Consider the following 14,919-nt stretch of genomic DNA (forward strand, 5'->3'; position numbering starts at 1 on the left):
ATTTATAATTTCTTTAGAGTTTATGAAGTTATTTTTGTTGTTGCAGGTGTTGTAGCTCCAGGAAAGTTGGTTAAAGGAAAAAATAAAGACGGTTGCTGTTGAACACTAAAGTGATTAGTTTAGTTTAGTTTAGATTTGGGTGGATTTTTCCTTTAACAGCCCCTGGAGCTTTCAGCCCCTCGTTTTTGCTGTATTTAACCAATCAGGATATGTGTTAATAATAGTGAGCAGCGTGCGTGTGAATGTGTTAGTGCGCCTGGTGTTCTGTAAACTTTCTATATGTTAATTTAAAGCTGACTCCGCCCCCTTTCTCCCCCTCTCCTCCTCCCCCTTTTCCTCCCCCCTCCTCCTTGCATCACTCCCACAGTCACAGTCAGTGTCACTGTCCCGGTTTGGTTTAGTGCCTTTTCTCTCAGACACTCTGAAATAAAAACAGTAATACCTCTGGAAACCCGCCGCTCTGCGTCCACTCTGTTCCTCCGAGACAAGCGCGCGTCAGGCAGGTTTATCATAGGTGTTATAAATTAGGGGTGGGCAAAAATATCGATACGGCAATATATCGCGATATTTTGTATTGCGATACGATATTACGATGGAATACGATATCGATATCAATAAAAATCGATATTATTTTCAAATAATAAATCATGTTTCAGACGTAAATCCAGTACAACTAACGCTCAGACAGTGTGTTGTTCATACAAATATGTTGTTGTAACTTTACGCTTGTATAGTTACAATAAAATGGCATGGATAACTTGAATTTCATTGTTTTGACTCGGTTTGTCCCATGAATTATCACTATCATCTGATGTACATACAACTTGGATTTAAAGATGCATAATATAATGCCTTTTACATTTTTCAATGAACTATGTAGAATTGGACATCGCAATATCATATCGTATCGTATCGTGACTCAAGTATCGTGATGCGTATCGTATCGTGAGGTCCTTGGCAATGCCCACCCCTATTATAAATACAGGCAGCACGTGTGTATGAATGTGAGAGAGTGTGTGTCTGTGTGTCTGTGTGTCTGTGTGTCTGTGTGTCTGTGTGTGTGTGTTTGTCAGTGCATTTAAGTTCTTTATCCATCCAGCAATAGAATAGAAACCAACAGATTATCTCAGTCTATCGAGGCCACAGCCCCCACGCCAGCCCGGGCAGCACCAGGGCGACGAGCACCGAGGAGAACAGGTTGACGGCGTTGTTGTCCAGGATGGGTTTCCCACAGATGCGCTGCGTGGTGGCCGACTCGTAGCTCACCACCTTCCCGATGCTCGAGTCGAAGCCTGAGGAAACAGACGGAGGAGAGGAAACAGAGGAAACGCTGAGACTGAGACACAGAGTACTCGACCCCAGTACTTGAGTAAGAGTACAAATACTACTGGTCAAAATTTATTCCGTTACAAGTAAAAGTAGCTCAGTCGACATGTTAATCGAATAAGGGTAAAAAAGTACTTGCTTTTAAAGGTACTTAAGTATCCAAAAGTAAAAAAATTTACATTTAATTTTTGGTAAGAGTAAGAGTAAATTTCTTATTTTTCACATCAATGAATTACTATAATTTTTTCTAAATGAATGTAAGGAGCTTTTAACTCTTGTTTCTGAGAATTAACTCTTTGAAACCAGCTGATGTGCTGCTTTTAGGGGTTAGGGTTTCCTTCTTTGACAAACACAGCTTGTGTCCAATAGGATTTTAGAAAAAAAAAAAAGAAAAAAAGAGCAGACCTGAAAGTAACGAGTACTTTTCAGCCTTCCTAGAAATTACACACCTGCAAACTGGTCACCTTTTGGCTACAGTCACCTTTTTTATGTCAACCAGAGTAGTAGAAGTGAATGAAGAGGGTTTTAGTTTTGTAACTTGTCACCCTTTTCACTACTCCAGAGTTTGTAGGTCTGAAATTATCTCGAGTAAAAGTAAAAAATATTTGTCTTGGAAATGTATTCAAGTAGGAGTAATAAGTACCAAAGAAATCTAATACTCAAGTAAAGTACAAATCCTCTGGATATGTACAGTACTTAAGTACAGTACTCAAGTAAAGGTAGTAATGTCCATGTACCAACAGGTGGAGCTGTTAGCCAGCTCTGAACTTCAGTCATCCACTGTTACACGCTACATTTTTTAGAGAATATTCATGTTTTACAGAGTTCGTTTGATTCATTCACTCACACAGCTGTTGTGGTAAAATCATGAGACTGCAAGTGTCTCACTCACAATAAACGCCCTGTTAATGATCGTTCACTTAAAAAAAAAGGTAAGATTTTAGGAAGCAGACTGTCGTGACTTAAACAAGGAGAACAAGAACTAGAGGAAACACAAATCAAGTTTGATGAAAAGGATTTAAACAATAAAACCTGAAGAGTTTCATCCTTACAGTTTGCTTAAAATGTTCATGTGAGTATTTAAGGTTTTCTCTTCATCTTACAAATCAGTTAAACCGTTATACAATAAACCTTAGTGAGCAGAAAACGTTAGAGTACTCTGTCTTAACTTTAACACAGTTTATGGGGCTAAATAAGGGAAAAAAAACTTGAGAAAAGCCCTTAAATCTTCTACAAATATCCTTTTTCATAATTAAACCATTAAACCCATTTTTTCAAGTCCAGTCGCTTCTCTGCGTTGCTAACCCTCCTCTCCGCCATGTGCATTTGTTTTTATCAAAGCCGGCGAGAAATCAGTCCATGGAGCGGTGGATAACGTTATTTATCATCTACCATGTTACCATGTGTATATCTGTGTAGTCTTATCTGTCATCAACAAGAGATTACGGGTTACAGGGCGCATTACGTTTGTGTGGCAGTGCCGCAGAGACGAGAGCTGGGACACAGTTTAATGTGTTTTGTTCATGTCTTATGTTTTAGTCTTTTTTTTTAATGCACCCTACATTGTTGCCCTCATAATTTGTGTCTGTAGAGTGACAATAAAGTCCAATCTATCCATCTTTATGGGGCTAAATAAGAAAAATTAATTTGGGAAATGCCCTTAAATCTTCTGCAAATGCCCTTTTCCCTTAAATAATGAACCATTAAACAGATTCTTTGCAACACTCCCAGGTCCCACAGTTAAGGAGATAATAAGTCTTAAATGCTTAAACCCTTCTGTTGTCCTCCTGGGTCAAACTGACCCAATCCGTTTCGAATGGTCCTTCTTTCCTTCCTTTCTTCTGTCTCTCCATCCCTCTTTCCTCACTCCTTTTCTTTCTTTGTTCCTCCCTTCCTCCATCCTTCTTTCCCTCCTTTCTCCCTTTTTCCTACCATCATTTCCCTTCTTTCCTTCTTCCTTCCTTGACCCAATCTGTTCCCTTTCTTTCTTTCCTCCCTCCCTTCCCTCCATCCTTCCTTCTTCCTTCCTTGACCCAATCTGTTCCCTTTGCCCATCCTTCTTTCCTTCCTTTCTCCCTTCCTTCTTCTCGCCATCCTTTTCACTTCCTTCCTCCCTTCTTTCCCTTCGTTCTTCTTCTTCCTTCCCTGATCCAATCTGTCCCCTTACTCCATCTTTCTTTCTTTCCTTCCTTCCTTTCTTGACCCAGGAGGGCAACAGGAGGGTTAAATACATTCTGTGAAAAATCTCGAATGTTTTGTGCAGCTGCCTCCTGAGTGGTACAAACCTGCAAAAGGAAAACAGCTTTAAGATGAAGGTCTGGGTCACTTCCTGTGCTCCTAACTTCCTACCTGAGTACTGCATGTGAGCTCCCAGGAAGGAGTCGAGCATGGAGCCCAGCAGCCCGGCCACGCCGCCGTACACCACGATGGGCCACTGGGGGTCGGCCAGGTGCAGGTCGCCCACCATCAGCAGCTGCGTCACGAAGTAGGCGGCGCCCACTACGAGACCGCCGACGAAGCTGGCCACGAGCCCCACGGGAGTCACTCCTCCGTTCGTTCCTGGAAAGCCAACGATGAAAAATAAAAATAAATGAGACGTCACCGTTTTCTAGGAATGGTTTCTTAATCCTGGAGGGATTTCTCAACATTTTTTTTCCTACGGATACATCGAATCTGAACACAAAGAAACTTTCTGAGCGGCTTCGTCAATAATCTTTCTACAGTATATCTGCTCTTTAAAAGCCACGGCCGTAGACTTGTAGTGTGAAAGCTGCTCTCTGTTTAGATTAATGTCTGTTAGCTTCAGGTCAAACCGATCCCGTCACCGCTTTAGAAAACCTCAGAGCGATGACTCGATATGAGTCCTGGAGGTTTTAGTTTACTGACCTCGTTCTAACGTACAGAGCGTTAAAGAGCTTCTGCAGCTTCACGCTCAAGTTTTTAAATCAATTTAACCCCTCGTCAGTCGTCTACACTCACACAAAAAAAACAAGTCGTAACCAATCAGATCAGCCCGGCTCATCCATCCATTTTTTTTTTGGGACTCGTAACGCATTTTAACAACATCCATGACCCTTCGATGGACAAAAATGTCTAAAAAACTAACAGATATCACCATGAAACTTACTAAATTTATCACTAACATTAACACAAATATTTTTTGTATTACAAGTTTTGTCAAATTTAATGTTTAAATATGTATAAGAGGCGATATCTAATGGAAATATGTGCTAATTTGCATGCATTTCCAGAACTGAAATCTGAACAATGGATAAAGCCGCTTTCAAAATTCTTCTTGTTTTATTTTGTTGACATATTAGAGTCAGAAGTTTTTTACAGAGGAGGATTTTGGATATCTCTTTTTATCACAATGAGAAAATACTGTCACCAGCCCTAAAAAAAAATCTAATTTCACCATGTTTTCTGGAATAAATCAGGCTGTGAATGATATATCAACAATCTCCTCTGTATAAACCTTCAGAATATAGACTGAATTGCCAACTACTTCCAGGTAGAAAACCAGCACGTAATTTGAATGAGAACAGTAGTAACGACTGAGAGTTTAGCTATATATATCATGTTTTTCACGCCCTATCACCGTTTAGACAAATCTGAAATTATCGAAGAAACATTACTATTTCTGTGTGTGTGTTTTGTGTTGCTATGTGTTGTATTTATTCCGTTTTGGGGAATCACAGTGTCTAGAAAGCGACAGGAAACTACTCCAGTTAGCTTAATCATGTTGTAACTAAGATATCTGCTGGAGAAAATATTTTTTCATGGACCGTTAATTGAGTCACTGAGTTATTAGTTAAACAGGCTAACGGTTAGCCCGGCTAATCTCTGATAACCATGACTAATTACAAAAATGTGCACACATAAATAATGTTTGTCCAATCATTGGTTTTATAGACTTTACAAACATCAGATTAGTCTAAACGGCGATATAGTGACATGAAAAATGAGATATATATAGCGAAACTCTGGTTCGTCACTATTGTTCTCATGCTGGTTTATAATAAGAATAAAAAATAGAATATAAAAACAGAGTAGTCACTGACACAATAGAGAAATCATGTGTTTTTACAGCAAAAACAACTGGTCAGACAGGAAGGGGTTAATTAAACGATCTCTCTCTCGTCGGCTGCTGCTCACCTGCCGGGACTTCCTTCCAGGTGGTGATGAGTCTGGGCTGTGATTGGCTGAGCACCGGCCCCACCTCCGACGACCAGGTGTCCCCGGCGCTGCAGGCGAGCGCTCCCACCAGAGAGAGGCACATCCAGGACGCCGAGTACTGCTTCCCAAAGTCGATGGGGATCTCACCCGGACCCACCTGAAACATTTAATCAGAGTTTTAATTATAAACAAAGAAGAAAATATTAAATATTATCGAAATGATTTGGTTATGAGGAGTTTTTTTTAGTTATTTGGAGAGAATCGGGTCACCTCGATCATGTAGAGCAGAGCCAGCTCAGTGGGAACTCCTCCGTTACAGAAGACCTGAACCCAGTTCCTCTGGCCTCCTACACAAACATACACATTACACACACATTAATACATTTAAATTATGAACAACATTGTAATTTTATAGCACAAAACTAAATTTGAAGACGTTGTAAAAGAGTGTTGAATCATGGGAGTTGTTGTTTTTCTCTATCTCAGCTGGTTGGAAAGACACAAGTTACCTGACCTGATGCAAAACACACCGTGTGTTACTCTAAAAAATCTAGAAAAATACTTGATTTCATCAATTTAATTAAATTGAATTGGGATAATTCAGGACACAACTAAAAGAATATACACTGCCCGTCCCCCCCCAAAAAAGTCACACACTCTAACATTTCGTTGGACCGCCTTTAGCTTTGATTATGGCATGCATTTGCCGTGGCATCGCTTTGATAAGCTTCTGCTATGTCACAACAACAATCTTGTTTGTTTAGGATTTGATTTAAAAACTGGAAGGATTGTGGGGAACCATCATCTTCAAGGAAGAAATGTGGGCAGAAAAAAATCTTGAATGATCGTGACGGGCGATCACTTAATGTTTGGTTAATAATGCGTTTGACAGTTCTTAACCCAATTTTTGTAGTTTCAGCAGTCTGTTATATTTGCTTGATGCCAACAGTTTGACCCTTCTGTAAGAGATTAACATCTTTTCTACGGCCACATCAGCGGTTTTGCATGAATTTCCCTCTAAAACAACTCTGTCTGGTAACGTTGTGTTATTATCTCATAGCGTGGTGAATGTGCAGGTCACAACTTGTCCACCAGAGCGTTTTGGAGTTGGTGGATTGTGTATTTGATGAGTTTGATGAGGGAAACCAAGAAATCCCATTAGCCTCCGACGAAGCGTAGCTCTGAGCAGCTCACGGCTCTGCTCCGCCGTTCTAAAAACAGCTTGCACCGACAATTAAAGGTAACGAACCTACTGCTATGACTATAGGGATATTCTCACCTTCTTTGTATTCGGCGTCTATTTTCTTCTTCTGCGCTCCTCCCCAGCGCGTCAGCTTGGAGGAGGTGATGAAGAAGACGAGCAGAGAAGAGAAGAAGCTGTAGTTGGCCATCGTCAACACGAAGCCGACCAGGAGAGCTGCACAAAACCAAAAAAAAAAAACCCAAATCACACTCAGACCAACAGACAACGTGATGAACTAAACTCTTAAAGCAAAAAACAATTATCAAGTAATGATAATTAATTTTTCAAAGATGAATAATACGTTAAATATCAGGACAAGGGAGTTTCTATTAATCAAACAGAAGACGTATAAAGTATTTGGCAGCAAATTAATCCACATCGAGGTAAAAACCACAGTGTCTTCCTTTAAAGCATAAAAAACAGCTTCCTCTCCTCTGTCACATTTTGATTAAACACAACGGCACCTTTCAGCTTCTGAATAAAACAACTTTTGAACTCCGTCCGCTGACTGTCGCATCTCCTACGTCACCGGACCAAAAAAAGTCGGGTGACGAATAAATGTGGGAATAAAAGTTTCATCCAAGTAGAAATGGGACCGATTTCCTCGAATAATATTTTAGGATGAACTTATCACATTGAGCTGAATAATAATGTGACCATAATGTTTTTGTTTTTTTTTACACTTTGCTGAAGTTACACGTGTTTATACAAGTGATAACGTTAAAGGGATAGTTCACTCAAAATTGAAATTTCACTCATTATCCACTCACCCTCATGTGGACTAAGGGCTGGGAGAAGTTTCAGAGTCCTCCGTGGCTTCTCTGAGTTACAGGGGGTCTCGGTGTAGCAGTGGATGTCCATATGACAGTTGTGAACGGAGCTCACTTTTCTTCGTAACAAAAAGACACACCAAAAAACATCCAAATACCTCCATGCTGCTCGTCTGTAATGTCCCTCTTGTATTGAAGCCCCGACATGAGAAATTGTTCAGAAAAAAATTAAATAAGTCTATATTTCAAGCTTGTTTGTAGCGGAAGCGAGATTTGGACAAACCAGGAAGAGCAACACTGGGAGCTTCCGCTACAAACAAGCTTAAAATATAGACTTGTTAAATTTTTTTCTGAACAATTTCTCATGTCGGGGCTTCAACACAAGAGGGACATTACAGACGAGCAGTATGGAGGTATTTGGATGTTTTTTGGGGTGTCTTTTTGGACGAAGAAAAGTGAGGCCCATTCACAACCGTCATATGGACATGCACTGCTACACCGAGACCCCCTGTAACTCAGAGAAGCCACGGAGGACTCTGAAACTTCTCCCAGCCCTTAGTCCACATGAGGGTGAGTAGATAATGAGTGCAATTTGAATTTTGGGTGAACTATCCCTTTAAGTACATCACTTCCTGTTTAAGGTTAATACACACTGAGGAAGACGTTGTCGAAACCGGTCTGTGTGTTGTACCAATAATAATAAAAAGTCAATAAGAAGGACTGGAGTGCTGCTGGCCGCCCTTCTTTTTCTTTTTCCTTTTTCTTCTCATTAAGGAACATATGGTGATAAATCTGCAGCAACATTTAAATTTTATACTTGACTGTCGTCGCTCTGTTTTCCATCGTTAAGTGACAGAAAACTGTGATATTATTTACATATTAGCGACTAAAAAACTCATCACAGGAGGTTTAACCAGCCCAGATGTTTGATGAATGGAGGCTTGTGGAGACTGAGCCAGTGAAATGCTGCAGTCCAGAGGAGTGAATGAAGCGCTCCCCCCTCCTTTCCCCTCCTCCTCCTCCCTCCTCCTCCTCTCTGTATGACTCAGTGCAGCGTCTATGAGGAACTTTGTTTTTGTTATCGAGGGTTTGGATTTTCCCAGAACCTCTTCACAGATTCAGGGAACACACACACACACACACACACACACACACACACACGGGTTTTAAAAGGACGAATGGTGATTTCACAGATGCTCAGGATTCATCTCGGATCAGACTATCATGGGATGGCTTTAATACAAACCAAGGTTGTTATCCTCTAACCACGGCCACAAAAACCCCACACACTAACCCCGACAAATTTTTTTTTCTAAAGTTGCGGCTTCTCGTCAAAAACATGTTGATTTAAAGAAAAATCTGGGATGTTTCTTTTAAAATATATAAAATATCTCTCATTTTCATGTGATGTTTCAAGCAAACTTAGATTAAAGTTTCAATAACAGAAAGAACGAAATCTGATTCTGTGAAATAAATGTTTAAAAAAAAGCCTATAAAATAACAGGGAGGAAACTACGGTGGCCCTGAGCGCTCATTCAACACACAGCAACTTACAGTAAGAAAACACATTTAAAGACACAAACATGCTACTAGTGCAAAAAATATCTACAGTTGGCTTTGCATTAGTCTTTTTTTGTGTCTTTGGAAACGCTTGTGTTGAGTTTTTACAGCTCGTGTGTTGATGTTTTCTGAATTTACTGCGCATTTTTTCATATTTGCCTCATGAGAGAAACAGTTAATGAACCTTTAACTTGAACTCTTGAGTGTTTTGTTGTTGTTTGCTCCAGCTGCACTTTCTAAAAAAAAAAAAAGACTGAAGAACAGAGCGAGACGTCTTCTCTCTCTCAGAGTTCAACTTCAGTATTTGGACCAAGAAGCTTGTGGAAAAAAATAAGGTGTGATAGATTTCTTTCCGTTTACATAATTAATAACATAAAAAGTTCTTTTCAAAACCCATTAAGACCACTGTGGAAGTTCGGCACAAATCTTGTCTCGGGACATTTTGGGTTTGGTTTCTGCTGAACTTGAACACTGAAGCTGCTCAGAGAACGGAGACGAAGCTTCAGGCTCGTTCACGTCACCGACCGACCGACTCAGACTGCCACTCACCTCCCAGAGCTCCGGTGTAGTCCAGACTGCGTCTCTTCAGCGCCCTGATCGTCAGCACCAGGGGGATCAGGATGGAGAGCAGCCATCGCCACGGTGACACCGGCTGCAGTGTGCCTAAAAATACACAAACACGCACACACACACACACACGTATTCAGGTGGTTTTCCCACATTTCTAGTCGACAAGAGGCGCAAAACCTCTTCAAACCTGAATGAATGAGTGAAGCTGAACAGATGCACATGTTACTGTACATAATACACCTGAGCAGTAACCATCCCATAATGCTCTGTGTCTCTCTGTGCATAAAAATAAAGATAAGACCCAGTTCATTGAATGACGATAGAAAGAGGGAAAGAAAGATTATAATTTGATGCTGTGGTTTCTGAATTTAATGGCTGGACGTTAGGTACGGAAGTTAAATGTTTAATCCAGAGAGAGAGAGAGAGAATCATGGTTTAAAGGGATAGTTCAACATTTTGGCAAATTGGCCCATTGCCATAATCCCTGTAGTCATAGCAGTAGGTTCGTTACCTTTAATTGTCAGAGGCTCATGGGATTTCTTTGTTTCCCTCATCAAACTCATAACAAACCTACTCCTAAAACTAAAGGGATTATGGCAATGGGCTATTTGCCAAAATGTTGAACATCCCTTTAAGATCAATCTCTTGCACCAAGCTAGAAAAATTTACATTTAAACCTATCTTCAGACTCCGTTTCATTTAAATTTAATTCTGTTGCACCAAAACTTTAAGCTCCAATCCCTATTGATTAAACTCAGTTAAAATAAACTTAGCTTTACTAAACCAAGCTTAATTTGAAATGATGCAACAGATCTTATTTTAAACCTGGATAAACTCATTTTAAACCTAGTTTTACTAAACTCTTACCTAGATTAAATTAAACCTTGTAGGAGCGGTCCAGCCTCAGTGAGTGAGTATCTTCAGGAGGAACGTTTCACTTGCACTACATGTGACTGTACAGTACAATCTGACCACTTTACTTTATGTATCATAACTTATTTAACTATTTTTTTGTATTATTCTTATTCTTAACTTATTGTTCAGTTATCGTTGTACGTCTTATATGTGAGAGCTATGTAAACCGGAGTCAAATTCCTTAATTCCTTACGTAACATACTTGGCCAATGAATCCGATTCCTCGAGTTAAACTGCTGCTGGTGACGCGTCGTGGTCCGACAATGAGACACTTTATTTTAGTTTGTCACCATCTGTGTCACAAGAACCTAAAAGTTTCCTTATATAAAAGATGAAATACCAGGAAGTCTGCAGCAGTCGTTACTTTACGACAGAACTGCAGACTGTTGGATATTGTGAATCAAAACTACATGACAGTCGGTGCCCGCAGCTCATGTACGTTAGGATGTTCTGCTGTGTAATTGAGTTGAATTTAATCCAGAAGAGGATTTATAGAGGCCACTCTGACACAGGCAACAGTCCACGACCACACACACACACACTGTGACTCGGAGCGTGAAAAGTGATGTCGAGGATGTTTGTTCAGTCTCTAACCGCCTCTCTGTTAAATCTCCTGAGCAGAGATGAAGTCGACGCAGCGTGAGACTGAAGCATTCAGGGCAGCGTTCGGGGGAAGAGCACATGATTTCTGGGAGATTCTTTTTAAGACGTTCATTTCAGAAACATCTGAAGATGCTTTGAGCCCCCTGGTCATGTGTCTGCAGAGAGGCATCTTTAAAAAAATAAATTAAAAAAAAAAGCCCCCCAAAAAACTTAAAATCCTTAAAGGGATAGTTCAACATTTTCACAAATTGGCCCATTGCCATAATCCCTATAGTCATAGCAGTAGGTTTGTTACCTTTAATTGTCGGTGCAAGCTATTTTTAGAACGGCGGAGCAGAGCCGCGAGCTGCTCAGAGCTACGCTTTGTCGGAGGCTAATGGGATTTTTTGGTTTCCCTCATCAAATACACAATCCAACAACTCCACAACGCTCTGGTGGACAAGTTGTGACCTGCACATTCACCACGCTATGAGATAATAACACAACGTTACCAGACAGAGTTGTTTTAGAGGTAAATACAGAGACTGCTTGATGAAAAACAGCCCTCGACGGGAACGTGCATCAGCGGTTTTGCATGAATTTCCCTCTAAAACAACTCTGTCTGGTAACGTTGTGTTATTATCTCATAGCGTGGTGAATGTGCAGGTCACAACTTGTCCACCAGAGCGTTGTGGAGTTGTTGGATTGTGTATTTGATGAGTTTGATGAGGGAAACCAAGAAATCCCATGAGCCTCCGTAGCGAAGCTCTGAGCAGCTCACGGCTCTGCTCCGCCATTCTAAAAACAGCTTGCACCGACAATTAACGGTAATAAAACCTACTCCTAAAACTATAGGGGCTTATGGCAATGGGCCAATTTGCCAAAAATGTTGAGCTATCCCTTTAAAGAATTGAATTTCAACAGGGATTTATTCACAAAAAATAGTAAAATCTGATCATAACTATCAGGACTGATGGTGAGACTTATATAATAAGTATCTCAACTTCTCAGTTTTGCACTTAACTGACCTTTTCAGGGTTTTTTCATCAAACGTTAGTGCGCTGCATCATTACACAAATGTTTTTACAGGCTGCTTTTGGCAGCCTTTGTTCTGTTTTATTGAGATATGTTAAGGTGAAACTCTTCAGGTTTGGTTTGACTCACCGTAGTAGGTGCTGATGGAGAGAGAGAGGACCCAGAAGAAGAGGGACAGTGCCAGAGTGGCACACAGCACGATCATGTCGGTCATCATCTTGATGTATTCCTTCGTCAGCATTTCCTTCTCAGAGCTCATGGTGACGGACGGGCAGAGCTGCAGCACAGACACAGAACACACACACACACACACAGCTCATGAGATTATCATGTTTATTTTATCATTTCTGTTAGAGGCGACATTTTGCTTATCTGTACAACCAAAGTAGTTAAAGAAAGTTGTCATGACAGAAATAGCAACTCCTGCTCCTGTAGTTTGGATGTTGCACTTGGCCAAGTTGCGATTAACTGTGCAGCTCGAGCTAAAAAAACAGTTGCAGCAGCTTTCCAAAGGTCAGGAGTACAGGGATGTCACGATTACTTGTTTTCACAATTAATCGTGATATTAAACGCCACAGTTAATTGATCGTAAAGATTCCTAAATACTGCCACTTTCTGAAAAAGATTATATTGGAACCATATCTGCAGATGACGTGCGCCAAAGTAAAAGTAAATGCACAGATACTGGTCCATTTATCTAAAGTAACACTGAATAAGTAGGAATTTAAATGTTAGCGTGTCATTTGTGTTGTGAAAAAAATGATTAAAATAAACTTAAACATTTGGTATAGAGGACAATTATACATAAATATTTCAAACACTTCCCCCTTGGGATTAATAACTGGTCCTAGAGATTAGTAATGTAATTATATTTTGACTTTATTTGATTTTACACATTCATAGTGTTGTGAAATGTATTGACACATAAAAACATCCAGAGAGCCACGGCTCTGTGGAGGAAACACCTAGAGGGGGATTGAGAAGAAGATGCTTTCAATATATATATGTATTTATTTATTAGTTTCCCAGGAATCACAAAAAAAAGCCAAATGTGCGATAATGTAATGTGCAATTCAATAGTTACGTTGATTTTTGTTTTTTCCAGTCCTGCAAATGTGAATGAAGCTGTACTGTAGCTACTGTCAATACTATTATTGAAATAAAAACAATCAGTTTTTATATCCACTACTACAAATAGTAATAGTAGTTTCCACATGCTCTTGTCATTGTGGTGAAGAAATATTAAAATATATTTATTGCATTACTATAAAAATCATGTGATATTACTGATAAAAGAGGAGAAGGCCCTGCCCTGTGTTAATATAGTTGTGTAACAACAAGGACATTACACCACAAATTACACAATAACTTCTACTGTTAGCAGGGGACAGCGCTGATTGCAGGCAATTCATGTTATAAGGAATTACAAAGAAACATTTATAAAAATAACAATTTACAATAATAATAATTTTAAGTATAAATCATGTTTTATCCGTGGTGACTCTAAGTTATGTCGATCAGCTGTTTGAACCGGAAAAACCGCCCCGAGTTGTAGAGTAACATATTTTTTGTTTGCCCTCCCATGAGACAAACGGAAAATACAAATTAAACGCTGTAAGAAAAAAGAAAAAAGAAATATATATTAAAAAAAGGCATGTAAAATGAGCGTGTTAAGGAGATAAAAACACATTTAATCATTATTATTACCACCACGCCTGAGTTACTCACCGTTTAGCTGCGGAGTCATTATGATGAGTTATAGCGTCGCTCCTCCTTATTTTACTAAATTGACTAAAACAGTGAAGTTTAAAGAGACTCTTGTTGCCGGATATCGAGTGGAAAAAACACATATATTTTTAGTTAAAGAGCGAGTTTTTAAAGACGGAATCACACAGCTGAGTTTCAGCTCGCTGTCAAGCCACCCGAGGCGGAGGGAGCAGCCGGAAGCTTTACGGTGGCGGACCGACTTCCGCAAACAAACCGTGGAGAGTTCTTAAAGGGCCAGTACCTATATATTATAATATAATAGTGGGAGAAAGTCCCATATGTTGCAAGTCCAAGTAGAGTCTCAAGTCTTTGCTCTCAAGTCCCAAGTCAAGTCCAAGTCCTAAGATTTTTGTTTTGAGTCCCAAACAAATCGATTGTAATTAATGATACGTAAAGATAATGACCACGCCTCAATTGTTAAGTTGTTTATATTTTATTTATTGTTAATGTTCTGCCACTTATTCATCTGTTTATTTTTTATTCATATTTTATTATGACATGCTTTGTCAATATAAGCACTGCCTTCTCATGTCAATAAAGCTATTTAAAATTGAAAAAAATTGAGAGATATCTTTAGTATCTTTTTTTTTTTTTTAGTGTTGGCATTAATTATACAGCCAAGACTGATAACAGGAGTAATGTCACTGGCTGGCTGCTACAGTATAACATTGATGTGACACTTTTTAAAAAATATGTTAATATTTGTGCTTGCTGCATGTGACTTGACTCAAATTTCAAGTCAAGAGGGTTAAGTCCAAGTAGAGTCTCAAGTCTTTTTTTGATTTGATCAAGCAAGTCTTAAGTCATCAAAATCGAGACTCGAGTCCAAGTCAAGTCTTAAGTCTCGAGTCCAAGTCCCCACCTCTGATATATATAGGTATTATATATAATATAATATATATTATTTATATGTGAACAGTTAAGCAAGTGGAAGATGAAATGATCTCCAAAAAGGCATAACGTTGAACATGAAAC

At 39.5% G+C, this 14,919-nt stretch overlaps 1 protein-coding gene across 1 annotated transcript; it reads right to left on the bottom strand.

Annotated features, from left to right (window-relative positions):
- Nucleotides 1-1,083: 1,083 nt before the first annotated feature.
- tmem19 (transmembrane protein 19) lies at nt 1,084-14,121 on the bottom strand. The gene is made up of 8 exons (XM_085768710.1): nt 13,906-14,121; nt 12,307-12,454; nt 9,625-9,738; nt 6,782-6,919; nt 5,773-5,849; nt 5,482-5,659; nt 3,676-3,885; nt 1,084-1,292 (listed from the first exon to the last, which is right to left on the bottom strand). Exons 2-8 carry the CDS (start codon nt 12,434-12,436, stop codon nt 1,132-1,134), a joined length of 1,008 nt encoding a protein of 335 aa, XP_085624836.1. The 5' UTR covers nt 12,437-12,454; nt 13,906-14,121; the 3' UTR covers nt 1,084-1,131.
- Between the last annotated feature and the right edge of the window lie 798 nt (nt 14,122-14,919).

This window comes from Trachurus japonicus, chromosome 23, assembly GCF_045865225.1.
Source record: "Trachurus japonicus isolate A0001 chromosome 23, Traja_1.0".
In the NCBI taxonomy this organism is placed as follows: domain Eukaryota; kingdom Metazoa; phylum Chordata; class Actinopteri; order Carangiformes; family Carangidae; genus Trachurus; species Trachurus japonicus.